Source organism: Cricetulus griseus, chromosome 2, assembly GCF_003668045.3.
Source record: "Cricetulus griseus strain 17A/GY chromosome 2, alternate assembly CriGri-PICRH-1.0, whole genome shotgun sequence".
Classification (NCBI taxonomy): Eukaryota; Metazoa; Chordata; class Mammalia; order Rodentia; family Cricetidae; genus Cricetulus; species Cricetulus griseus.
Genome location: NC_048595.1, coordinates 33,861,948 through 33,887,411, shown reverse-complemented (window position 1 = coordinate 33,887,411; position 25,464 = coordinate 33,861,948). Strand labels below are relative to the sequence as shown.

The 25,464-nt window shown below is 49.1% G+C and overlaps 3 protein-coding genes across 11 annotated transcripts; 1 reads left to right on the top strand and 2 right to left on the bottom strand.

Annotated features, from left to right (window-relative positions):
• The first annotated feature begins 412 nt into the window (after nucleotides 1-412).
• Nucleotides 413-4,987, top strand: Elovl1 (ELOVL fatty acid elongase 1). 3 transcript variants are annotated; one of them, XM_027399049.2, is made up of 8 exons: nucleotides 413-561; nucleotides 2,857-2,914; nucleotides 3,093-3,283; nucleotides 3,448-3,528; nucleotides 3,658-3,714; nucleotides 3,794-3,899; nucleotides 3,983-4,119; nucleotides 4,272-4,987. In XM_027399049.2, exons 1-8 carry the CDS (start codon nucleotides 472-474, stop codon nucleotides 4,491-4,493), a joined length of 942 nt encoding a protein of 313 aa, XP_027254850.1. In that variant the 5' UTR covers nucleotides 413-471; the 3' UTR covers nucleotides 4,494-4,987. The 3 variants fall into 3 exon arrangements, with proteins under 3 accessions (XP_027254850.1, XP_027254851.1, XP_027254852.1); XM_027399050.2 differs by lacking the exon at nucleotides 413-561 and adding an exon at nucleotides 1,996-2,141 and having other exon boundaries at nucleotides 4,272-4,493; XM_027399051.2 differs by lacking the exon at nucleotides 413-561 and adding an exon at nucleotides 2,015-2,108 and having other exon boundaries at nucleotides 4,272-4,493.
• A 268-nt stretch (nucleotides 4,988-5,255) lies between these two features.
• Nucleotides 5,256-9,101, bottom strand: Cdc20 (cell division cycle 20). Of its 5 annotated transcripts, none has more exons than XM_027399046.2 (11): nucleotides 8,947-9,101; nucleotides 8,631-8,819; nucleotides 8,376-8,555; nucleotides 8,190-8,286; nucleotides 7,954-8,082; nucleotides 7,657-7,853; nucleotides 7,444-7,538; nucleotides 7,079-7,307; nucleotides 6,808-6,933; nucleotides 5,786-5,903; nucleotides 5,256-5,499 (listed from the first exon to the last, which is right to left on the bottom strand). In XM_027399046.2, the coding sequence occupies exons 2-11, from the start codon at nucleotides 8,745-8,747 to the stop codon at nucleotides 5,321-5,323; spliced, it is 1,467 nt and encodes a 488-aa protein (XP_027254847.1). In that variant the 5' UTR covers nucleotides 8,748-8,819; nucleotides 8,947-9,101; the 3' UTR covers nucleotides 5,256-5,320. The 5 variants fall into 5 exon arrangements, with proteins under 5 accessions (XP_027254847.1, XP_027254844.1, XP_027254846.1 ...); XM_027399043.2 differs by having other exon boundaries at nucleotides 8,376-8,524; XM_027399045.2 differs by having other exon boundaries at nucleotides 8,376-8,524; nucleotides 8,933-8,948.
• Nucleotides 9,102-12,987: 3,886 nt separating this feature from the next.
• Nucleotides 12,988-24,358, bottom strand: Mpl (MPL proto-oncogene, thrombopoietin receptor). 3 transcript variants are annotated; one of them, XM_027399055.2, is made up of 12 exons: nucleotides 24,280-24,358; nucleotides 23,977-24,109; nucleotides 23,505-23,683; nucleotides 22,666-22,964; nucleotides 22,121-22,283; nucleotides 21,769-21,895; nucleotides 19,886-20,070; nucleotides 19,530-19,672; nucleotides 17,246-17,405; nucleotides 16,942-17,038; nucleotides 14,840-14,927; nucleotides 12,988-14,456 (listed from the first exon to the last, which is right to left on the bottom strand). In XM_027399055.2, exons 1-12 carry the CDS (start codon nucleotides 24,356-24,358, stop codon nucleotides 14,205-14,207), a joined length of 1,905 nt encoding a protein of 634 aa, XP_027254856.1. In that variant the 3' UTR covers nucleotides 12,988-14,204. The 3 variants fall into 3 exon arrangements, with proteins under 3 accessions (XP_027254856.1, XP_027254857.1, XP_035295563.1); XM_027399056.2 differs by having other exon boundaries at nucleotides 22,666-22,784; XM_035439672.1 differs by lacking the exons at nucleotides 12,988-14,456; nucleotides 16,942-17,038; nucleotides 17,246-17,405 and having other exon boundaries at nucleotides 14,701-14,927.
• Between the last annotated feature and the right edge of the window lie 1,106 nt (nucleotides 24,359-25,464).

Sequence of the window (25,464 nt, the reverse complement as noted above, 5' to 3'; positions counted from 1 at the left end):
GCAAGCTGCTGCTTCCCGCTAAGGCCTCCCGCCACCCCAATCAGCACTAAGCAGGCACAGCTGGCCCTTCTCTGCCCCTGCTGGAGAAGCCTTGAGGGGATGGTTGAACCCTGGAATTTCCCTGAAGTCTTAAGCCGCGCCTGTCGCAGACAGCAGATGAGTGGGTCCTAATGCTGGACTGGACAGAGCACCGCGAATGAGACCGACCATGCAGGCTGGACGTCTAGAAGGAGCTGGGTGCGGGCCAAGGCAGTCATCAGCAGGGCAGGCTAAGAGATGCGAAGGAAGGGGTGGAGAGCTGAGGCTGGGTGTGCTTCCTGCCCGGGGATCTGGCGATCCGCCCCTACTCCCGCCCTGGCGGCCTGGCGGGTGCTGGACGGCCCCTCCTGCCTCGGCCAGCCGCCCAATCAGCAGGCGCCCCCCGCCCGACCCGCCCCCTCCCCCTCTGGTGACAGAAAGTCGGCCCAGCAGATGAGGAAGTGGCCGGCAGGCGGCCCTGGGGACTTCTCTCTGGCCCTGATCCCTCCGAACCCTCCACTGCTACCCGCCTGGTTCCCACTGGTGAGTGTGAACCTTCCATGGCTCCCCACGTGCCAGCGCCCCCTACCTGGCTGGCCGGGCTAGCCCTGCCCTGCCCAGCCCGCCCTGCCCTGCCCAGGCTGTGGGCGAGGCTGTTCTTAGGGCGAGTGGGTGGGAGGTCCCAGCTACTGGGGCCGGGCCAGCCCAGCATGCTCCCTCCCCCGACACCTTGGCCCCTGACCCCCATTTGCTCACACCTTTTCCAGTCCCTCCTGGCCGTGCCCACTATGCCCCCTCCTTTCCCTTTTCCTTCATTCCCTTTGCCGGTGCCCTTTTTCATTTCCATCCTTAAAGGAACTGGCCGTGTTCCACCGCGGGGGGGGGGGGGGGGACACACGACACACCCGGGTTTCCCTCAAGCCTAGGGAGAGATCCTTCCCAGAAGTCTGACTCCCTCCTGTTCTCCAGGGTACCGGTGTATGTGGTGGTGAGGGGGGAGTAAACTGGAGGAGGTGGTTGAGGGAGATAAGAACTGGCAAGCTCACATGTGTCAGAGAGGAACTGTGTGTGAGAGCACATGCTTAAGTGCTAGGCCCCATTACAACATAAGCCACCAACAAAAGTGTGACTGTGTGTGCAGAAATGATTAGTGTCGCTCACCAAGAGCTTGTGAAGGAGGGAGGTGAGTGAGGCAATGTGCCCTCACCCCTCCATGTGTCCATGCCTGGTTAAGTGTGAGTGCCACTGTGAGTGCAGTCCCCACCAGGGGTAAGATTTAGGAGCCTGGCATGTCATTGTAAAGTTGGGAGGCTTGTTTTGGTTGTGTAGTCCCCAAGATATGCATGGGCTGTCTGCTAGCCCTTAGTGCTAGCCCCTGGTATAGTGCGTGTGTGTCAGGGGTGGTTGAGAACTGTGTGAGGCAAGTGTGTCTAAGTGTGAGCGTGCAGATGTGAGCCCTGAGAAAGAGTGATGGAGGGCACCTGGAGCACTTCGATTGTTGGGTAATTGCCTGATCCCTCAGGGACAGAGTCCTAGGCTTTCCTGGATCTAGGCTGTTTCTGTATCCCTGTAAGCCTTCCTCTGACATTCCTTCCAACTTTGAGGAGGTGGCCTAGCCCATGAGGATCCCTTCCAGAGGAGGGAGGGTTCCTGAGACCTCCCCCACTCTCCCACCTCCTCACATACCACTCTCCTTACCCCTCCCTGGAAGGGCAGGGTGATGCCCATTCTCAAGTAGGACAAACTAAGAATTCGTGGCTGGTTTGGGAGAGAATACTGGGTGTGGATTTTTAGCAATTCCTCTGACCAAAGTCCTGCCTAGAAGTTTCCGGAGAACCTACAACAGCTTATCTGGCCTATCTAAGCGGCGAGTCTGGGGCCTTTCTTGGCTTTCTCAATTCTGGTGGGTCCTGCTCCTCTAGGCATTGACCTGTGGCCTGGACCCACCCTCCACCCCATGCCCAAAGTAGCGGGGGCGGGCAGAGGGCGGGGCTGCTGCAAGAGCTAGTCAGACAGGTGGAGCCGCCAGGGCAGGAGTCTCAAAGAGCCAGGCTCCTGGAGTGGAAGAGAGAGAGGAGAGAGCATTGGAGGTGAGAGCACTGGACGGCAGGAGGAGGCTGGAGGTGAGAGACCCAGAAGGCAGAGGGGACGCCTGGGAGACTTACATTTAGCAAGGGAGAAGTGGAACCCTAGGTTTGTCCAGGTCCTGGAACAGAAAAGACCGTGGAGGTGGGAGTCCTGGCAGGGGACAGAGGGGAGATGGGAGTCTTGGGAAGAAACCAGAGGACTTTACTTGGGAGAAGGGGGAGTAAGAGTGGAGAGACTGAAGGGAGAGTCGCTGGAGAGGAGTGACCTCTCACAGCCGGGGGGGGGGGGGGGGGGGGACGACATGGGACTGCTTGCCAGGAAGCATGAGGCGGTTCACTGGGAAGATGAGCTGTGCTGTGAGGATAAGGCTCCAGGAGGTCTCATTACCTTCAGAGTTTCAGAGTTCCCGCATAGAGGAAGGGAGGGAGCCAGGAAGGAAAACTCAGGAGTAGAGAGGAGGGGAAGGAGTGGAGAGGAAGGGTGGGACAGCTCTCTCTAGACAGACAGGATGCTTGGGGAGCAGATGCTCCATCCAGACTGCCTTTTCTCCCAGTATATCTCCGGCTCCCCATGGTTGGGTCTTGTGCATACTAGGAAAGTTCTCTAGCACTGAGCTATATTCACAGTCCTATCCATTTATCAGCGAGGCATCAAGAGTTGTTTGATTCTGTATCTTGTCTCTGTGGGCCAAGTGTGGGATGGGGGCATGCAGTGATCCCTATCTGATGTCTACTCTCCATCTCTCCTCAGTCCTTAGCCAGGATGGAGGCTGTTACGAACTTGTATCAGGAATTGATGAAGCATGCAGGTAAGCTGCCCTCCATAGCCATACCTTCCCAACTTCCCTGGGATCCCAGGATCTAGGGTTATGTCCTAATGAAGTCTTTATGAACTACTTCACCCCTTTTGTGACCTGATCTCATGGCTAGACCTAGAAAGGCATCTTGAACCCTGTGACCCTAACTCCTTTGACCTCCTATTCACAGATCCCCGGATCCAGAACTACCCTCTGATGGGGTCACCCTTGTTAATTACATCCATCCTTCTGACCTATGTGTACTTTGTCCTCTCACTTGGGCCTCGAATCATGGCTAATCGGAAGCCCTTCCAACTTCGTGGCTTCATGATTGTCTACAATTTCTCACTGGTGACACTCTCCCTCTACATTGTCTATGAGGTAGGCTGGAATGCCTAGGTTGTAGTTTCTGACTGCAGGATAAGAGTTAGGGCATAGGGCATGGGACAGTGTATGGCATGCCTACTTTCCAGAGGTTCGTTTAGAGAAGGGGAGGGGTTGCTGGGAGAGGGGAACGCTGGTCTAAGCCACATTCTTTTTCTTAGTTCTTAATGTCTGGTTGGCTGAGTACCTACACCTGGCGCTGTGACCCTGTGGATTATTCCAATAGTCCTGAGGCACTTCGGGTAAGTAGGGCCTTAGGGTAAGTCATAAGCAACCTAGATAAGGGAGCCGTCAGAAAAGACCTATGTATGATTGGCCAGACTCTTTGGGTACTGTGTAAAAAGTATTAAGACTGATCTAACTTCTCACAGATGGTTCGAGTGGCCTGGCTCTTCATGCTTTCCAAGGTCATTGAGCTGATGGACACTGTGAGTAATTACAGATCCTAGAACTTGGGGGTAGAAAGGAAGGCACTGGCACTCAACCTTTCCTCCACTCTTTTCTCAGGTGATATTTATTCTCCGGAAGAAAGACGGGCAGGTGACCTTCCTACATGTCTTCCATCACTCAGTGCTTCCCTGGAGCTGGTGGTGGGGGATAAAGATTGCTCCAGGTGAGCAGTCAGGGCCAGTGGAGAGGAGGGTGGCCACTGGGGGCAGAGGCTTATCTCCTGACGCAGTTTTCTTTCCATCTTAGGAGGAATGGGCTCTTTCCATGCCATGATAAATTCCTCTGTACATGTTGTCATGTACCTGTACTATGGATTGTCTGCCCTTGGTCCTGTGGCTCAGCCTTACCTTTGGTGGAAAAAACATATGACAGCCATCCAGCTGGTGAGGGGCCTGGTGGGCCTAAAACCAAACCCCCAATATTCCTTAGTCTTTGGATCAACCAGTTTCACCCTATCCTTCCTGAAAGCCTTTACCTATTTCTAATCTCCCTCCCTCCCAAACCTGTTTATGACCCTTTCCTTTTTCTATCCCAGATCCAGTTTGTCCTGGTCTCACTGCACATCAGCCAATACTACTTCATGCCCAGCTGCAACTACCAGTATCCCGTCATTATCCACCTCATCTGGATGTATGGCACCATCTTCTTTGTGCTCTTCTCCAATTTCTGGTATCACTCTTACACTAAGGGAAAGCGGCTGCCCCGTGCTGTTCAGCAAAATGGAACTCCAGCTATCACCAAGGTCAAGGCCAACTGAGAAGCATGGCCTAGATATTGCCCACCTAAGTGCCTCAGGACTGCACCTTGGGCAGCATCCACCAGTGTCCTCTCCACCTACACCTATGACCAGGGCTCAGGTGGTCAGGACTGAGTAGGAGGACTGGCTCTCCCCTCCCACAGCTGGTCTACAGGGACCACTGTTCCCATCCCTTCTCCCAGCCAGCTCCAGGGATGTGGCCTCACTGCTGTCTGCCACCAGAACTGGAGGCTGAAAGGGCTGGACACTTACTTCCCCCTCCCTGCCTTAAACTTGGGAGAGGAACACTCAGGGCTGGCCCCAATCAGGGTCTTGTGGCCTTTCTCCTCACACTGAAGAGGTCAGCAATAATCTGTCACAATGGACTCAGGCTCCCTTTTTCACTCCACACTGAAGCATGAGCTTCTGGGCCAAAGGTCAGGATGGGCAGCAGGCCTGACAATACAGGCTGTGTACTCATTTGTCTTAATTAAAGTGACAGAGGAAACCACTGAGATCGTGTGTATGCATAAATGGAGGTGGGGCACACAGCTTATAGAAGGGATAGTGGTGCAGGCAGTAATTCTAGTTGTTGAGGGTTGCTGAAGCAGGAAGCTCACGAACTTAAGGTTAGCCTAGACCCTGTCTCAAAATAAAAATGAAGCTCAGTGGTAAGGTTCTGGGTTCAATCCCCAGTATCACAACAACAACAACATGTTCCCTTAGACTTCTAGCTCTAGTTAGAGTAGGGGCAGCCTCTTGGAAGGATGCTTGGGACACAAAAAAGGAAGAAATAGCTTTATTAGAAAAATAAAAAACAAAAACAAAAAAACAAGAGGGGTCTGTTTTCAACGGATTCCTTGGTGGATAAGGCTACTTTTAGCTACACTGGCTTTCTCCCTCTCCTTACGCAGGGCAGGGTCCAACTCAAAGCAACGCCACAGCCGTAGAGTCTCATCAGCTGCTGCTGATGCCACTGTGGCCCCATCTGGACTCATGGTAAGACTCAGGACTCGGGCTGTGTGACCTAGGGTAAGAGCAGTGCATGAGTAGAGAGACACACAGCCCTCTAATTTTGTTAGTCACCTTGAAATAAAATTTGAATACCGTAAATTTATCCTCTTAAATAATTCTGTGGTTTTACTGTATTTATAAGGCTGTGCAACTAGTATCATGACATTCTAAATCATACTTCCCATCCTCTCCAAAGCCACTAGCAAACCCTGTATCCACATTTACCTATTCTCATCATTTCATATAAATAAAATCATACACTATGTAGCCTTTCTGCCTGGCTTGCCTTAGCCACCTACCTTTGAGCTCAGCCACCTTGGCCATGGTTGGGTACTTCCAAATAACCAGCTGGTTCTGGGCAAAGCCATGGCCTGAGATAAGCTCCTTATAGTGGGGAGACCAGAGGATGGAACACACCTGTGGAAAAAGAGTTGTTGTGGGCATGACATATAGCCTGGGCTACTCAGAACTGAGTTCATTCTAGTATTAGGAACTTTACCAGGTGCTACAGATTCAAACTTAATGGTTCACAGTCATTAATGAAGTCCCTTAAGATAAATATATCTATTTTATGGAAGATAAATCCACCAGTAGGAAGTTTCATAAGTTGCCCAAAAATTACTCCAACTATCTGACTTTAGAGCCCATGCCTGCAGTGAGGGAAATGAACAGAGGGGAAACTGGAGTGTTTACAGCAAGGCAAACACCAACAGCTAGAGCCTCAAATGTTCTAATGGGTTTGGGTCATGTTGTAGGTTGTGGGAGTCACAGTTTTAACAGTAAGATACCACTCAGACTGAGAAATAGAGAGGGAAGACTGGAAGAGAATGAAATGCTTGGGAGCCTGGGCATGGTAGTTGCACTTATAATCTCAGCACTTGGGATGCTGAAGCAGGAGGATCACTGCAAGTCTGAGGCCAGCCAGGGCAAGACTGTCTCAAAAAATAAATGATGAGACCCAGTGATGAGGGACAGATATGAATGATATTCCAAGATAAAACAATTCTCTTGATGAAGATGAACAATGAACTAGGAGGTTCTAAGTAGGATCTGCCACTCTGAACAACAATACTCTTCAGGAAGGCAAGGTGAAGTGACAAGCTTAATTTGGCACATATGGAGGAGGTGATACTTAGAGGACCTAGAGTTGGAGGTAGGCCAAACTTGGAAAATGGTAACTGGAGAATGAGGGCTGAGTTAGAAACTCAGAAATCATTGGGTATAGAGACGGAATGGAATTGGTTGCTCAGAAAGGTCACATAGAACACACCTAGAAACAGAAGCTGGACTAGGTTACAACATCAGTCACCACAAAAACTACCTGGGAATGGGCATCCACAGCACTCAGACAGGCCCCAGAGCAGACGTTCCAAATTCGGATGTGTCGGTCACTGGTGCCTCCTCCTGTTGCCAGAATATTGGACTGCCAGGGACACCATGCAACAGCCTAGACAGGATGGACAAAGGCTGGGTCAAGAAGCTTTAAATGTCACAGTTAAACCCGTTTATCCCTACCATGTCATCTCCCCCTTCACAGTCCCTAGCTGATAGCTGAGGGTCTTCAGAGACCTCAGTTTAAATGCAGTTCTCACCTTGACAGCACCTTGATGTTGAGTGAATGTTTGCAGGGGAGCCCAGCCACTTTCTCCAGGACCACTGGGCCACACATTGACCACGTTATCATTGCCACCGCTTGCCAGATGCCGTCCATCTGGGGCCCAGCGCAACCCACATACTTCCTGGCTATGGCCACTCAGTGTGGCTACATGGTGTTCTGCTACCCGAACATCATGGTGGTGAATGTGGCCAGAACGTGAACCACTGAGAGAGAAGGAAAGAGATTTAGAGTTCTGAGGCAGCACAAAATCAAGTCAGAGCCACTTCAGTTCTGGATGTGCCCTCAGTGGTAAGAGGCAGACAGAAACCAGATGGCCACGGACTAGCAAAAACCACTGACCTGGACAGAATATAGCTGTTCCAACTTAGAGAGCTTACTCGAGCCGAGTGACTGGCCATGTTCCGAAGCCGTTTCTGCTGCTGCACATCCCAGAGCTGCAGAGGCAGGGCCATGGGATCAGAGACTGGAGCTGGGCATCAACATCCTTCCAGCTGGGCTACCTCCTCCCTGGGGCTGATGACAACAGAGCCACAACACAGGTACCAGTCTCACCTGCACTTCAGCGTTACTGGTGCCCACAGCCAGGTAGTTGCCCTCTTTGATCCAGGCCACAGAGGATATGTAGTCCCCAGGCTGCTCCATTTGCAACAGCTGCAGGATGTCACCAGAACCAGCATTCCATAAGTACACACTGTTGTCCAGTGCCACAGCCAGTACATTTCCAGAGCTCCAATCAACAAGGTTCAAGTCTGCCAGAGGCAGAAAGAAAGGAACATGAGGTCCTTTGTCGGACTGGCCCGTTCCCAGGCCATCTTTCTCCATCCACAAAGACAATGATGCAACACTTACAGTAGTCATTTCGGATTTCAGGGGCATCAAGTATCCTGTCTGGTAGCGAAGGAATATATCTGCAAGTCTTCCGGCTGGACCCAGGCGTGGCTTTCTGGCTGTAGAGCACTTTCAGTCTGTTCTGGTAGCCTGTGGCAACAGAGTGGGTCTAGACCTTGAAACTGATAGCACCCATGCCCTCGTCTTTACTCGGGCGAAGCAGGCACATGTCTCCCTTAGGAGGGGCTGACACCAACCTTCTGGGGCATTCTGAGGTTTTCCACTGAGCCTGAGGATCTTGGCTTCCTCTACATCGAAACCGTTCAGGTTCAGAGCCCAGGCTTTCTGATGCTCCTGGCATAGAGAGGTGATGGTGAGGCATACCGCCATCGTTCAAGGGACACATTAAGGCCTCATGCCTCATGACCCCTGTGGAATCATACCTTCTTGGTGGGCGTCTCCCCGTCTTCTGGCTGGTTCTCCTTGCTCAAGAGGAAGCTGGCCACCTCCATTTGAGAAGCACTGCGATGGGGGATATAGCGGTCACCTCCAGGTTTGCTAGGGGTGCTCTGAACCTTGGAATTAGATTTGCCTGGGGCAGGGGGAGAGAGAGAGAAGACAGTCTGTCGAGGCTGCTGGAGGGAGCTCCGAGTTCAACTCTCAGAGATTCTATCTCCCACTCCCGGCCCCCAACTCACCAGGAGTTCGGCCCGGGGTCCGGCCGGCGCTGTGAGATCTGTTGGCGGCCCGCATGGGCGAGGGAGCTGGGCCGGTGGCTTCCTTCGCTTTGCGCTGCCAGCGCGCAACGGGTGCATTGGGGATGGGCGCGTCCAGTTTAAGGAGAGAGTGCAAGTCGCTCTCGAACACGAACTGCGCCATGACAGTGCCTACAGGGGCAAGAGGCGACCGAGTTCGGGACTGCGCCGGGCTTCTGGGCTCCGCCGGCCACAGCTCCCACCAGTCGGGCACCTCCCGGTACGCGGCCTTCCCAGGCACAAACCCCCGGCTCCTCACAGTTGGTGCGTGAGTCTGCCGAACGCCTTCTTTCCCCGACCAGCTAAAGGCACGCCGGGCTGTTATTCTTAAACTCTCCGCTGCGAGCAATCATTGGCTCCTTCAAAACTCAACCGTCTTAACCGTCGCCCTCGCCCATTGGTCGCTACGCTGGAAAGGGGCGAGTCTTCCGGGGGCAAGTCTCACGAGAGTCCGGTGGCCCAGCGTTTGGAGTAAATCCCGAACCCACCTCCCGGAGCCCAAGTCTTAGACCGAAGCTGAGCGCGGGGGCGGGGCGGGCCGGGGCGGGGCGGGGCCCGCACTGCCGGTCACTCCTCGGCATCCGTCTCTCCCGCTGGGATCCAGCAGTCGGGGCTCAGAGAGTCTTGAGAAAGCCTGCGTGTGGGTGGTACTTAGGTTATACACACAAGGGTAAACTCGACCCCGAGGATCCCAACGGTTCGAGACCTGGGGCAGGTGGCAGTCTGAATGGGGAGGGCGGGAGCTTGTAGGCGTGCAGCCCGCTAGCCAGCAACCCTGCTAGGAAGGAAGGGTGAGTGTGTGTTGCTTAACAAACACAAAGTGAGGCTGACGGAGGGGAAGTGTGTGGGGTGTGTGTGTGTGTGTCAGGATTCCAGCCTTTCTGTCGTGAAAATTAAGTTAGGCTGCTCTTGGGGACATCCTGTGGCTTTGGATTCTTGAGAATTTTAAGAGATTCTGCCTTAACTCGGGTTGCATGCTACCTGCCAGTGAGCAACAACTATTTCGTTTGTTTGAGATGAGGGTCTCCCTATGCAATCCAGGCCTGGAACTCAGATACCCTGGATTTAAGGCGTGTGCCACCACACCCGGTCCAGAACCAGGTTATGTTGATGGTAAAACTAAGGCCCAAAGCAAGGAATTTGCCCAAGGCCATAAAGAGAAGTTGGCAAGAATCCAGGTCTGGGACCTAGAGAGAGAGTTCGGTGGCTAAGAGCTACATGCTGCCCTTCCATAGGACCAGAATTTGGTTTGTCAGGCAGCACACAACTTCCTGTAATTCCAGCTCCTGAGCATCCAACTCGCTCTTCTTGTAGGCTCCACAGGGACCCAGCACACAGGTGGCATATACTCATGCAGACACACGCATGCATAAAAATAAAATCTTTTAAGGGGAGGAGATGGCTTAGCTGTTAAGAACACTGAATGCTCTTCCAGAGGACTCCAGGTTTCAGTTCCTGGCACCCATATAGCGGTTCACAACCATCTATAACTCTAGTCCCAGGGGATCCAATGCCCTCTTCTGGCCTCCACCAGCACCAGGCAGGCATGAGATGCACAAACAAACATGCAAGCAAAACACCTATGCACATTTAAAAAAAAAAAAAAAAGTCTTCGGATCTCCATACCCATGACATACTGCACCCCTTTCCTCCAGTAATAACTTAAGAACTTATTTAAAAAATCCAGGCCAGGGAGTGGTGGAACACGCCTTTAATCCCAGCAAGGCAGAGGCAGGCAGATCTCTGTGAGTTGGAGGCCAGTCTGGTCTACAGAGCAAGTGCCAGGACATACAGAGCTACACAGGAAACACTGTCTCGAAAACCAAACAAACAAAAAATCCAGGATCCAAGTCTGACTCCCATTTAGTTCAGGGCTCTAATGAATGGATATGCTCATAGGTAAAACAGCATTAATAAAAATAATAATGAATGCCACTGATTGAGCATCTGCTAACTATTGCATTAAAACAGCTTACATATTTTTTTTGGAAACCATGTTCTCATATAGCCCAGGTTGGCCTTGAACTCCATGTGTTAAGGATGACTTTGAGCTCCCATTAAACACTCGCCACACAAGGTTTCTGTGTAGCCCTGACTGTCCTGGAACTCACTCTAAACCAGGCTGGTATAAAATTCAGATGCCTCTGCCTCTGGAGTACTGGGATTAAAGGCATGTGCCCCCACATCTGGCAAATTCACTGAGCTCTTAAGGCAGGTAAATCAACTGTCTTCATTTTATATATAAAAAATTAGGTCAGAGAGTTAGGTATGGTGGCATATACCTTTTACAGGTTAATCCCAGCACTTGGAAGAAGAGGCAGGTGGCTCTCTGTGAGTTCCAGGACAGGTAGGGGTTAGGTAATAGAGAGACCCTGTCTCCAAAAACCAAAGGTTAAGAAATTAGGTGAGAATGAGGTAAGAGATGTTAACAAAGACACCCCTTTGCAATTCCAGCAACATGCTGCCTAAGGAAGAAGTCAGAAAAGACAGAGTTTGGTCCTTAGCCTAAGGTCACCCTGATGATGGCAGAAGAATATTCAGCTGTTAGTCTAAACTTACTGTTGTCAAGTACTCTGAAGTACTTGTTTTTCCTCATTCTAATTACCATGGAAAAACTAGAGATTTAATGCCCCAAAGTTCCAAGTGGTGAGTTCCTGAACCTCAAAAAATGTAGAAAAGGTAGCCTAAATTGGGCATTGGTGGTGCACACCTTTAATCCCAGTACTCAGGAGGCAGAGGCAGGCAGATCTCTGAGTTGGAGGCCATCCTGGTCTACAGGTGACTTCTAGGACAGTCAGAACTACACAGAGAGAGCCTATCTTGAAAAATCAAACCAACCAACCAAACAAAACAAAACAAAAAACCAAACCCACGAACCTTACAATTATGATATAAACTAGGTGAGGGAAAGATCTGGCCACTTCAGAAACAAGTCACTGGAGATTCTGGGGAGAGGATAAGGGAAGTGAGTGCTTGGGGTCCATTTAAAAGAGATTGCAGAAAGCAAGGCAGACTGACATCTGCAGGCTCAGCTATGAGCCCAGCCTCTGAGTGTGCTAAAACTTCCATAACAGATTACCACAAATAAGTCTTAGATGACTTATTGCCTCACACTTCTGAGGTTAGAAGTGCCAGGCCAAAATGTTGGCAGGAATGGTTTTTTTGGAGGAGTCTGTCTTGTGTTTCTCCTGGTTTCTGGTGGTTTGAAGGTGTTGTTTTGGAGTCCTTGCCATCTTCTTTAGCTTACTCATTCCACTGTCTAAGTCTAAATTCCTCCTCACCCAGAGTACCAACTATACTGATCCATTTTTGACTAATTTTGTGTGTAATAAGCATGTTTGAAAAAAATCACATTTGAGGTACTTGAGTTTGAAACTTCAACATCTGGATTTTGGAGACAGGGGACACAATTTACCAATATCCTCCCATAGATCCCAGACAGAAACCTAAGCTCTGGGAAATCATCTGATACATACTCTGTGAAACAACTCTGTGGATTGAGGTAGAGAAGGATGAAGTGTGGCAAACAGATGGAATACAGTATATTCATAATTCATCCCCCCTGCCATTTACAATGAATCTCTATTTCAAGAGACTCAAAATGAAGCATTTGAACTATTTATTCCTCTGCTTCCTCCTACCGAAGGCAGACCTGTCTTGTAGTTATTCCCTCTAGATCTGATGTCTCCATTTCTGCTTGATGCCTAGGGCTGGTGCCAACTTTGTTATTAGCCCCATGGTACAAAGGACTATTCCTTGATGGTTTTCCAAAATCTCACCTTCCCCTTTGGAAATGCACCTGGTATTAAGCTTGTCAAATTGGCTGGGAGTGGTGGCACACACCTTTAATCCCAGCACTGGGGAGAGAGAGGTAGGTGGATCTCCACTCCAGCCTGGTCTACAAATCAAGTTCCAGGACGGCCAGGGTTGTTACACAGAGAAACCCTGTCTTGAAAACCCAAAAGCAAAAACAACAAAACACACACACACACACACACAAAAACAAAAAGCAAATCTGGGCAGTGGTGGCGCATGCCTTTGATTCCAGCACTCAGAAGGCAGAGGCAGTCAGATCTATGTGATTTCAAGGCCAGCCTGGTCTACAGAGAGAGTTCCAGGATAGGCTCCAAAGCTACACAGAGAAACCCTGTTTTTTTGGTTTTGGTTTTGGTTTTTCGAGACAGGGTTTCTCTGTGTAGCTTTGGAGCCTATCCTGGCACTCGCTCTGGAGACCAGGCTGTCCTCGAACTCACAGAGATCCGCCTGCCTCTGCCTCCCTAGTGCTGGGATTAAAGGGGTGTGCCACCAACGCCCAGTGAGAAACCCTGTTTTGAAAAAACCAAAATAAAACAAAAAAAAACCCCCAAAATTAAATAAGCTTGTCAAATTACCCAATTTGTCCCATCTGTCTCTGCTAAGATCCTGACTAACAAAATGGATATATTTGGAGCTAGGAAAGACCCAAACATGATAATATTTGATCGAGAAATGAATGGCTTAGAGGAATCCATAGCTTCTTGAGTGGTTTGAGTTTATTTACCATTGCATAGGAATGGCTTGAAATATGAAGGAAGTTTGCATGGAATTAAGGGAATATCATTCAGAAAGATTTCATTAATTTAGATAACATCTATTGAAGGTCTATTACCTTTCATGCCCCAAACAGTACTCAAGGTGCCGGGGAAAAGAACAAATCCTTGCCCTCATGACTCACTATTCAGTAGCAAGAAACACTCATGTAAAAAGTCACACAAAGCCACATGGGTGCTATAGTAGAAGTGTACTTTCTAATGGTCATCATATAATAAAGGCCAGCATAGATGGAGAAGAAATACCTAGGACACTAGTTGAGGTACATTAAACATATATCTTTGCCATTGTGGGTTTCTGTTATTGTTCATGTTCTGTAGATTAGAGGGAAGGGCTCAAAGGCTTTCAGCTATTTGCTTAAGTTTGCACAGCTAGCAGGTGTGAAAGACAGGCATACAACCTGGCTCCATCTAACTCCAGAGTTGGTTCTATTGCTGGTATGCTCAGAGAGGCAGGAGCAAAATCAGGGTGGAGGAAAATGCCGACAGATCAAATAAATAGATGATTAACAAGACCCTATGGATCTCATAATTAAAAGGCTTGAAGTGAACTTAGCCTGCACAGCTTCATTTGCAGTGTAAAGGGTCAATAGGAGATGGGGAAGTAGAGACTTTTTCCCCAAAGAGGAATTACAGGGCATAGAAATTTTAGTTCCAGCAGGCAGATCTCTGTGAGTTTGAGGCCAGTCTTTTCTATATAGCTACTTATAGGCCATCAGGACTATATAATAAAACCCTGTCTCAAAAAAAGCCAGTGGACCCTAATATAGTGGCTGTGGAAAAAGGGCTTTGGATTTATCAGCAGCAGCATGGAGAGATCAGAGTTATAGAGCCCAAGGAGATGGGGAAACAGAGTGGATGGTGGAGGATACGGATGGATAAGGCAGTATGTAGGGAGCCCTAGATCTGTGGTAGCAAGGAGCTGCATTCAGGGCTGCTGCCAGTAGCTTAGTGGTAGGTAGGAATGGTTGGCGATATGGGTGGTGCAGCAGGACCCCGACTCAGCCATGCGTGGGCACACAGACAGGGGCATGGTTCTCAGGCAAGGTTGCAGTCCTCGGTAGTCCATCTGAGGCTGGGAGGAACACAAGGGCAAAGGCATCCTCTCTGAGGACTTAGGTAGGATTTCCAGGAGGCTGGGTTCCACTTCTTCACAGCTATCAGTAACTGTGGCCTTGGGCTGAGAGAGATGAGCAACAGGAGCTAGCTTAGCCAAGCATGGTGCATGCTTTTAATCCCAGCACATTTACAAAGGGGAAGGCTGGAGGCAGAGGCAGGAGGATATCTGTGAGTTTGAGGCCAGCCTGGTCTAAATATCAACTTCTGGGAGACCCAGGACCACACAGAGAGAACTCTATCTCAACAAAACAGAACAGAACAACAACAAAAAACCAAAAAAGCAAAACAAGAAGAGCTGAGTTGCTGGATTATACAGCAATAGGCTAGGGAGTAACACCTAGGAATAGTAAATGTCTAGGCGAAGACTATGAACAAGTTGCATTGTGGGAACAAGAGTCATTGGTGGTGGAATGACTGGAGGAGGGGAGCGTGGGGTGTACTCACAGGACTTAGGGCTGCAGTGTCTCTGAGGTACTGGCCCAGGACCCGGTGTAGGTCTGGAAGGGAGGGCCACACAGTATGCCTCAGTCTTCTATCAGAGAAGGAAGAGAGAGGAATATGACTTGGGATTGAATTGGGAGTGATGAGGGCACCAAAGTGGGACAGTAGGGGAGGCAGTGAATTCAGGAAGTAAGTTCGAAGAGACAGGGGCATAGTCAAAGCATGTTGGCCTTCCCTGAGCACTGCCCAAACCAGTGCCATCTTCCTTCCCCATCACCCTGTATGTCATGGTCTGTTGTTTTTAATTTACTGTATATTCGTTGTATTGTTATGTTGGTTTGTCTTTATATCACTCCACCAGAACACAAGCTTCGTGAGAGCTTGAAGACTGTCTATCTTCTACTTCTCTATCCTCAGCCTTGAACCCACAGTTGGTGCTTAAGAAATTGCAAGAACGAAGGAAGAAAAACAGAGCTTCTTACTATGTTACTGCAGAAGATTGTCTGGGAAGAGTACAAATTAAGGTACATTGGGGAAATGTCCAACTTCTTGGCCCTAGATTTTCATGTTAAAGAGCTTCAGCCAAAGGTGTCTGACTCTTCCATGACCTTCACCCCCATCTCCTGGGAGGAGAATTAGCTTTCCGATCTGAAAAGGCCCTTCTCAGAAAAGACCCCTGTATGCCTGTTAGCTAGCAATACTACTTCCTCTTCTCTGTCCATGTTTTTTTTTTTGGGGGGGGGAAGGTCAGATATGGCTACCTTGAATAGAGGCTCCATTGCAGTTTGCTCTTACACAAAGGCAGATTAAAAGTTCAAAGAAAGTCAAGCATGATGGCTCATGCCTGTAATCCTAGGACTCAGGGTGGGGCAGGGTGTCGGGAGAGAGCTGAGGATTGCAATGAGCTTGAGGTTGCCCTGGACCATACAGTGAGCTCCAGGACAGCCTGGGATACAAGTAAGAGCCTGTTTTTTTTTTGTTTTTTTTTTTTTTAAAAAAGCACATTCAAAGTGAGGTATGGAATCCAGGAGAGGGGCACCTGGCCTAACCTATAACCAAAACACGCACACTCTACACTTTGACTTCTGAACTAGTGTAAAAAGAATCAGCAGATAGTACCAACCGAATGACTGAAGTGGTGCGGATTTTATCTTTAGGTTTATAATTTCTCCTCAGCCCTCACATAAATGAGTCATTCATTATTACATTTATTTAAGGGCCTTCTACTTGGCAAGGCACCATGCTGAGGATTTAAAAATGACCAAGTAAGGTATGGCGAAGAAGACATGTAAAGGAATAAATGCTGGGCTGTGAGGGTAGGACCATGGCAAAGCACCTGCTAGGCAGGTGTGAGCCCTGGGTTCAACACTCCCTACACCAAAAACATAATTAATGCAGGAAAACGCTATGGGGCACAAAGGAGCAGCCAATGAGGGGAGATCAGGAAAGGTTAAGAGTTAGTGAAGAAAGTTATTTAAAGACGAATGGGTAGTCAGCCAAAGAGGATATTCCAGGCGGCAGGGACACTTTGTGCAAAGGCATGGAGCAGTAAAACAGCCTGACTGTGGCTAAGTCAGGACTTCGGCAAGGCTTATTATACAGCGTAAACGGTGCGGAATGAATTCCCACAACTTAGAGCCCTGCTGGATTCTATCCTGGGGAGCTACTGAAGGAGTCAGGCAGGTCACCACCATAGGTTTTCATGCATTTAGAGAAGTTTGTGAGGAAGGGGAGAGAGGAGGCACTATTTCAATGAGTCAGGTTATATGCGGGGGCCAGAGAAAGAAAGCATTGTTCGATCCTTTCCTGAGGTGGAATGACCAGACCTCAAGGCCAATTGGGTGGGGTGGGAACCGGAAGAATGCTGATTTGGGTCAAGGTTGAACAGTAACCCTGTCACTAAGTGAGCATCCAGGAGGTGGGCGTGTTAGGGGTGTCCACCGAGTGGGCAGGCTAGAGTGTAAGGAGAAGGTGCCACTCCCAGAGGAGTGCAGGAAGCAGCTGAAGTGGTAGGTGTGGATGTTCCGTGGACCCTGGAATACTTGTTCAGAGGCCACTGGCCTTGCAGAGACCACACCCCATCACCCTCTTGGCAGGGGCGGTACCTGTAGTGCGCAGGAAACTGCCACTTCAGCAGCAGCAGGCCAAGGAGGACACTGAGGCACAGCACCAGGAACAGAGCGGTCACCAAGGAGATCCAAGCTAGGGGACAAAAAGCTTAAGACCTCGGCAGATCCTCGGCCCCGCCCGGGGGCGTGCCGGCCCCAGCCCTGGCTCCACCCTTAGTCTCCCAAACACCCAACATTGCATTGAGACTCAGGGAGCTCCGAGGCCCGCCCATCGTCCCGCCCATAATATAACCACGCCCTTTAGGCAGCGTTGACCAGCTTCGGCCCCGCCCATCCTCACCAGTCTCCGAGCCCGTGTCCACCCTAGCTGGAGGAGACCAGGCGCTCCAGGGACCTTGGTAGGTGGGGCCGTTGAGCCTGGCGCGCAGCTGTAAGCTGTAGCGAGCTCGGGGGCGCAGCTCCAGGGTCCCTCCCCGGGCCCCGATAGATGGCTCCAGCACCTGCGAGGAGAAAGCATGGATGGGTCGGGGATCGGCACAAAGAGCCTCATCGGCAGAGGCGTGCAGGATCGAAAGCCCTGCCTGAGATCACGCCTGGGAACACACCCTGGCACTTACAAAGCTGTGTATCCTGCCACAAGATGTGGGGACCCGGCTACAGGCGCTCACCACCCCTACTGTTCAGGCCTTGGATGCTCTTACAGACATGCTCAGAGCCACACGGACCATACCACAAGTACTATACAGCGCAGAGGACGCCAGATTTGCGCTAGGTGCTGGGGCCACAAACACTATTTTGCGCAAGCAGGGATGCTATTATACACTTAGCAAACATCTGAGTTGCTTAGGATATGTCAAGCATTGAGCCAGACGCTACAGACAAAGGTAAATGAAATACAGTTTCATCTGAAGAATTAGGCAGATAATCAATTAATGCAAGACACCATGGGAGCACAATGAAACAATTAATACTGCCTAGTTTAGTGTGCCAAGAGCACGGGTGGTCAAAGGGAAAGCTGGGAGTGAGGAGTGTTTAAAACATTATTCAAATTACTTGTTGATAAATAGGGGAAGGGAAAGTGAGAGGAGGAATAAAGGATGCTTCCAGGCTCAGGTCTTGGGTAAGAGGTGGAGCCATTGTCAAACAGTTGAAAGGAGTAAGCTTGAAAATAAAAATAGCATATGGGTCTACTTTATAAAGTTTAACTACAGCCAGAGGAGTAATGCCAAGATAGTGGTCAGTTTTGGTTACTATGCAGGGTGACTGTAGGAGGCACAGGGATCTAATGGAGTTTTGTATATGCTATATGTAGATCTGGGTAACTGACAAATTGGCTAAATGTATGGCATGTACATGAAAAATTAATTCTATACTTAAGGTTTGTATATAGTATTGTATATGAGCTATATCTGGTAAAAGCAGTACAACCGAGGAGGAAAATGAATTTAGCTTCAGCTACATTGGATCTGATCTGCTGGGGTTGAAGCTGTTTACCAGAGTTGTCTGATATATATATATATATATATATATATATATATATATGTTAAGTGAGAATAAAAACAATGTTTGTGTATGGGTTACTTTTCTATATGCCTGGAATTTACATATTAAAAATTTAGGTTTATGTGTATGAGTGTTTTGTCTGCAGTACATATGTGCATCAGATGTGTGTCTGGTGCTCTCAAATTCCCTGAGGAGAAATTGGAGTTACAGATGGTTGTAAACCACTGTGTGGGTGCTGGGACATGACCCTGGGTTCTCTGCAGAAACAAGTCCTGCAAACTTCTGAGCTATCTCTCCAGCCCTTATATTTAATTTTTACCCAACTCTAAGGCAGGAGGCTTTCTTCTCATTTCACTAAGGAGGAGACTTCAAAAATTTAGGTAATTTGCATGTGGTGCTTAAATCTCTTTTCATGTGGGCTCTAGAATGATAAAATTGGGGTTGTTGCTGGGCAGTGGTGGCTCATGCCTTTAATCTCAGCACTCGGGAGACTGAGGCAGGAGGATCTTTGTGAGTTCGAGACCAGCCTGGTCTACAAGAGCTAGTTCCAGGACAGGCGCCAAAGCCACAGAGAAGCTCTGTCTCGAAAAACCAAAAAAAAAAAAAAAAAAAAAAAAAAAAAAAAAAAAAAAAGAAAGAAAGAAAGAAAGAAAAAAATGGGGTTGTTAATGTGTATAGTCGTTAAAACCATAGGGCTGAGTTACTCACCTAGGCAGAGCAGATATATTTATCTAGGAGAGAGTGTTTTGGATGGGGTGCTAGTAAGAACAACATCTCATGAAAGTCGGGAAGGAGGAGGCAGGGAAGAAGAGATAAAACTCAATTAGAGAGGTAGGTAGGAGAGGAGAGGCCTCCATCTCATAGGCAAAGGAAAAAAAAACACCTTTTAATTTATTGGTTCTGGGATGGAACTAGGGCTGCTTGCACGCTTTGCCACTGAGATACACCTCCAGCATGGGGAGAGAACAGTTCAAATGGAGTAGCCCATGGTGCCATATGCCCAAGAGGGATTTAGACGCCAGTTGAATCAGATAAGCACAGATGTACAAGCCTAGATACTGAGGCAGAGGCAGTGTTGGCATGGGGAATGCCATGTGCAGTGGCATCTGTTGCTCTGGTACCTTCCAGTCCTCATGGCCTTCTCCAGTGTATCGGAGCTGGTAGCAGGTCTCTTGAGCTGCCCAGGATGACTGGTGCTGCCACTCCAATTCCAGCCTCCCGCTGGAGACCTCTCTCCAGTGCAGGCTCGGGGTGGGAAGGAGCACTGCAGGGGGTTTCAACAGGAACTGTGCTAAGCCCTTTTGTGCATTAGGAATCATGCCATCAGGGCCATGGGTCAGAAGTGTCAGAGATGATATAATAAGAACAACAAAGACACAAGCCAAGATGAAAGAACGGAGTTTGTAGAGTTCAAGTCTCAGCCTGTCAGATTTGGTGAAGGTGGGAATCATGTAGATAGGGGAAGGAAGGTTCTTACCAGCCTGATGGATCCAGAAAGGTGAGCCCAGGTAGCTGTGAATGTCGCCTTGAGCTGTGGTCACCTCCACAAGGACATGAATAACACTGTCATTCTGTGACTTGAAGTGGCATCGGGAGAACAGAGCAGACTGTGATCCTGGGTCTGTTTCCTCTTCCTCTTCGCATTTCTCCCAGGTAGGATCCCTAAAAATCAACCCAAGAGAGTCATTGAATCAGGCTTGCCCCAGATACCACTCCTCATCCTCCCCAACACACAGGCACGGTGACCTGCATGGATTGTAAGTGAAGTCCTCCTTCTTTGCTTTGGGCCTCAAGGGCTCTCTCTGCCTTTATTCCATGAGGTCTAGCTTCTTTCTCTTGAGTAAAGGGCAGGCACTTGGGAGGTAGAGGCAGAGGCAGGCGAATCTCTGTGAGTTTGAGATCAGCCTGATCTACAGAGCGAGTTCTAGGACAGCCAGAGCTGTTACACAGAGAAACCCTGTCTTGAAAAACAAAACAAAACAAAACAAAATCTTGAAGGAGCCCTCACATCAATGGGCAAGTCCAAAAAAACAAGAGCCATGTTTTTCTGTGTTGAGCACAGGTTGACTGGGGAGATCATAGCAGAGCAGCTAGCTGGGAGGAAGGGTCAGGGAATGCTTCCTGGCAGAGATAGGGTTTACACTGTGGCTATAAATAGGTTAGGTAGATGGACAACTTATTACAGGCACATACTGTGCAGACATAAATGGAGTATTGTGCTATGGGGAAAATTCTATTTTTGTTTTTTTTTTAAATTATTTTTTATTTTTTGTTTTTTGAGACAGGGTTCACTGTGTAGCCTTGGCTGTCCTGGAATTCATTCTGTAGACCAGGCATCTGCCTGCCTCTGCCTCCCCAGTGCTGAAATTAAAGGCATGCATTTCTAAGCCTGGCTTGGATTTGATTTTGTCACCTTTTAAGCACGCATGGATTAGACCTCCACATTATGAAAATCTGTGAAGCCACATGTAACAGTCAGGTATTCTAAGACTTACAACACTACAGTAGACTTTGTTAAGATCAGTGGGAACTTATCAAGGGTTTTAAAGCAGGGGGTGTTCTGTTCATTTCCAAACTTCTAGATCTCTCCAGTTCCTGTGTGAAGAACTCTTTTTTAGAGAGCAAGTGGGAGATACCTTCCCATACTGGGGATTGAACCCATGGCCTTATGCATGTCAGGCAAGCCCTTTACCAAATAATTTATCTCCCCAACCTGATGGATTGTAACAGGGCACTGGCAGCGGCGCAACTCTGGGCAGATCTAGGCACACTTAGTGTGTAAAACCAGAAACATGTAACAGACTGAATTCAGAAAGGACAAAGGATCAGGGATCATAAGGCATTCTACTACTTAAGTAGTAGAATGTCATGATCAACCAGTTTCACAAATATCTTGCAAATGTGGGAGGTTAGCATCATAGGGAACAAACTGAAGGTGGATAGAATTGCCAAGGGTGTCCAACCTTTTGATTATATATATATATATATATATATATGTTGTTATATATAAAGTTTAAACTTAACACCACACAACTGGGTTACCAAAAACTGCATGTTTTAATAAAAGTAAGTTTACGATATTGTGTTGGGCCACAGTCATAGCTGTCCTTGACCACATGTGGCCTTTGGGCCCTATCTATGTTGGACATGCCTGCTAGGCTGTCTCAAGAGTCCAGATGAGGTAATTAAGTCTGATGAAATTAAGCCATTCTCTGCAGAAATGAAGAGAGGATGAGACAGTAAAAACACTCATTGGAGAATGGGAGAAGAGACAGTGCCTGGAGAGGATAATGTGAAGAGAACCATCAGTGACGCTGACTTTATGCAGGTTCAGACTCAACCAGCAGGTTCCAGTTTTACCTGTGCGTGGGGCAGCACCGTGTCCTGCTGTGGTGGAAGAAGCCTTTGGAGCTAGTGTGGTCTTGATGCTGCCACTGGCAGATAACCTTCTTTAGATCCAAGGTAAAACACTGAAGTCCAATTGCCACTGCAGTCAAAGGAGAGGCCCATGTGCGCTTATTCAGGAGAGTCCCTAAATTGTCTCTACACACATAGCAGAATCCTCACTTATTTTTTCTTCTCTTCCTGAACATAGTTGTCCTGTGCAATGACAGGTTTGAGGTTATCAGGAATGACCATGGTTCCCAGACTAAGCCTCCATGGATATCTTTCTTAACTCCTTCCCCATCTCTTCATTCCTTTACTGACCCACCTGCGTCTCCTGGAAGGTCCACAGTCACAGGAAAGGACCAGGGCCCCCAGGAGCCACGAAGGGAGACCCCATCTGGTTGGCTGCGTAGCTGGAGCCAGTAGGAGATGCCAGGCTGGAGCCCCGAGATGAGACAGCTTCCACCCTTCACTGTCAGAGATGGAGTCTGGGAAGAAAAATCCTAGGCTTGCTTCTCAGCTAAGATAGCCCAGATACCTCATATTTGAACCACTGTGCAAAACTCGGCTCCTTGCTGGATAGGTAGATACACACATGGAGCAGGGGCTATATTGACAAATTTGGGGTTGTGTTTAGGGATTTTTATAAAGTCTCAATTTCGAGGTCTGAAAGTCTTCAATTATGTTAGTGTGAATGTTCCCCTGTGGGAGATCCCTAGATAGGGCTCCTGAGTCTACACTGCTAGACTCAAACTAGTCAGAATCTACACTGGCTCCTCAAAGACCAACCCAGACCAGGATTCCCTAAGTATGACCTTTCTTTTCCATGTTGGGGTAGGAGATAGAAGGAGGAGTAGAAAGGTAAAATACTTCTCCAGTTGGGGAGGTCCTCATTGGTCCACGCTGTTGGGGCACTGTAGGCTGAACACAAGGAGGCTGGCCAAGAACAGGAACTGGATTCAGCATCCACAACGTAGGGCAGCAGGTTTCTGTGGAGAGCAGCTGAATGATTGAGGGGCCAGAGGAGTTGCTGGGGTCCGTGGGGCCATAGCGGAGTTCATGTCTCAGGAAATCACTGATTTCAGGAGCGGGGGCCTTCCAGTGGATCTGAAGTTCCCCCGGTTGGCTCCCACCCCTGGCCTTGATGATACTGGGGGGAGCTGGCAGGCCTGAGGGCAAGACAAGGCACACCAAATCACTGAGTGCCAGTCTATGGTTCAACCCATGGACTGCAGAGAGGGACGCTGAAGGCTGAATAGAGCAACCCTGGATTTAAAAAGACACTGATTCTCATTCCATGGAGGGGAGGGTTGGGGAGGGAGGCTGCCTGTCCTGTTCTCCTACCCTCTTGAGAACAACGAGCCCACTATGGTGTAATGGTTGTTAGATTTGTGCTTCTTAATAAGCCAGGGACCTCTTTTCATGTCTGTCTCCTGTTGCCCGGCACACATCAGGTCATCTGACTGTTGAACAGCTGAGTAAATGTATATGTTAATGAGAGAAGCAAGATACTCTTGATGGGAAATGACTTATGGGAGAAGTCTACTTCTGGATGCCAGGGCTGGGAGGACTAATAAGGGGCTCTGAGATGCCTCTGGGAATCTGATCGAGAAGGGTACACACAGTGCCCTGAAAGACTACAGGCAAGCCTGATTCTGGGAGCTTTAGCAGGCACAAATGGAGCAGCAGTGGGACAGAGATGCCCTTACCTACACTATCCACAAAGAGCACCCGCTGGGCCAATGTCTGGTTGAGGAACACATTTTTCAGCCAGAGGTGCAATGGAAAGAAGAGGCGGACTTCATCCTGGGCTGGAAACTGGCACACGTATCGGGTTCCATAGGTAGCCACACTCTGGGAATGCAGGGGACACTCACGGGGCTTCTCTCTGTTGGCACAAGAAGTTCTACTGATATAGTCATTGTGCTCATCTCTGAGGACCCAGGTTGAACCCATGCCCAATTTCTGTCTCCATTATGGCCATTTTCTTCTTGCTGCTTGCAGTAGGTGGGATTAGAAATTCCGAAGGGGCTTGGGGGTGGGCCATTTATAGTGTGGTTATGTATTGGGCATGTATTTGGAGTAATCCTCTGATAGGGCCAAAGACAGGGAAGCTATGAGTGTGACTCAGCTAAATATAGGGACAGATAAATGGGGATTGGGGCTCAGACCAGAACCTACCCTGGGTAGGCATACAGCAGTTGGTATGTCCCACTAGGTGCTGCCTCTTCCTCATCCCAGAAGCAAGTGAGGTCCTCAAATGTTTGGGAGAAGCAGTTCAGGGGCTCTGTGCCCAAAGCCAGCAAGAAGACATCTGAGAAACAGTTGGTGAGTTGGGCTCTAGATTCTTCCAGTCATTTTTGTAGCTAAGAGTTGGGGACCAGTGGGAGTCTCTTACCCTATATTCCCTCCCAGGGTTCTTCAACCCCTCCCAGGGTTCCCTTTGCCTGAGCATAGATAATCTCCACCCTCTGTACACCTCACCTTGGCTGGTGACTTGTGCCTGGTTTGGAGGAGCCAAGAGGAGGCAGGAGGTGACCATGAAGAGGGCCCAAGAGGGCATCTTCTCCGGCACTGTGTGCCTGCCTTAGCCCATCCTCCCTTCAGGAAGCTGGGCCCCAATCCCCTCCCGGGCCAGCCCCTCAGGTTCCTGTCAGATACAGCCCCACGTCCTGTCCCTGTCTCTGCCCCTCTGGGGCCCATCCAGACCACACTGGGGCCAGGGACCAGGGGAGGGGGAGTGGGCAGGAGGGTTAGAGGAATTCAAAAGAGAAGACATGAGCCTTCTGTTGGTAGAGTCATGGTGGTATATGTTTGCCTATGAATCAAAAGGAGACACCGTGTAGGTGTGTGAACTACTGTGGAAGAGCATATGGCCATCAGAACAGTGTTAACCATGCTGCGCGTGTTGACTCAATGTCCATACAGTAGTCTTATTTCCATCAGGAAGATGAGAAAGCTGGGATGCAGCAAGGTTAAAAGGTCACTTAAGGTCACCTTACCCCGTAAGATGGAAGGCTCAGGAGATCACACTTCAGAACCTGAGTGCTCAGTGGTCATGCCATGTTCTTGGGATGAGCTGCCATGAAGTGAGTGCCTGTCTACCTCACAGACGTGCCTGGTGGTGGCTATTTCTATCTGAACAGACTCTGAGGCTCTGTGTATAAACAATGCATACTCCTGCATAGGAATGACCTGTCCATGATAGGTGGTATTCTCAGCAACCTTAGTGTGTGCTCTATAGACAACAATGACAGGGGTACTGAGAATGTGTCAGGAATGCGGAATCCCAGGCCCTCCGTAGACCTACTCACACAAACACTACTCACACAAACACTGCTTACACAAACACTACATTTATCAAAATCCCCAAATAATTCAGTATACAGTGAAGTTTGGAAAGCATGGCCTTCAGTATTTCTGTCTGTCTAGCTTTCTAATCATGAGGAATACTTGGGTCTCAGCTCTTTGGCTGTGCCTGCTTCATTTCATATCTGGGGAGGCTCTTCGTGAGAGCCAGGCCTTTTCCCGATGGTTCCTATACTGGTTCTGAAAGCTCTGACTCTTGACTGAGGCCACAGATGGATTGGAGGGGAGGAGCCTGTGTGACCATGTTAGCACCCACATTAATCCCTTCCCCTCCATTTGGGCTCCCAGTGATCGCTCTGC

Bases quoted from the DNA above. Each gene is read 5' to 3' on its own strand.
- Mpl (XM_027399055.2), bottom strand. From the start codon at position 24,358: ATGCCCTCTTGGGCCCTCTTCATGGTCACCTCCTGCCTCCTCTTGGCT. The intron at 22,965-23,504 runs GTAAGGGCATCT...TCTTGCCCTCAG, and splicing joins GCTCTTTGTGGATAGTGTAG to GCCTGCCAGCTCCCCCCAGT. The intron at 19,673-19,885 runs GTAAGAACCTTC...AACCCCCTGCAG, and splicing joins TTTCTGGATCCATCAGGCTG to TGCTCCTTCCCACCCCGAGC.
- Elovl1 (XM_027399049.2), top strand. From the start codon at position 472: ATGAGGAAGTGGCCGGCAGGCGGCCCTGGGGACTTCTCTCTGGCCCTG. The intron at 3,284-3,447 runs GTAGGCTGGAAT...TCTTTTTCTTAG, and splicing joins CCCTCTACATTGTCTATGAG to TTCTTAATGTCTGGTTGGCT. The intron at 3,900-3,982 runs GTGAGCAGTCAG...TTTCCATCTTAG, and splicing joins GGGGATAAAGATTGCTCCAG to GAGGAATGGGCTCTTTCCAT.
- Cdc20 (XM_027399043.2), bottom strand. From the start codon at position 8,811: ATGGCGCAGTTCGTGTTCGAGAGCGACTTGCACTCTCTCCTTAAACTG. The intron at 7,854-7,953 runs GTAAGTGTTGCA...TGCCTCTGGCAG, and splicing joins TGAAATCCGAAATGACTACT to ACTTGAACCTTGTTGATTGG. The intron at 7,539-7,656 runs GTGAGACTGGTA...CTGCCTCTGCAG, and splicing joins CCAGTAACGCTGAAGTGCAG to CTCTGGGATGTGCAGCAGCA.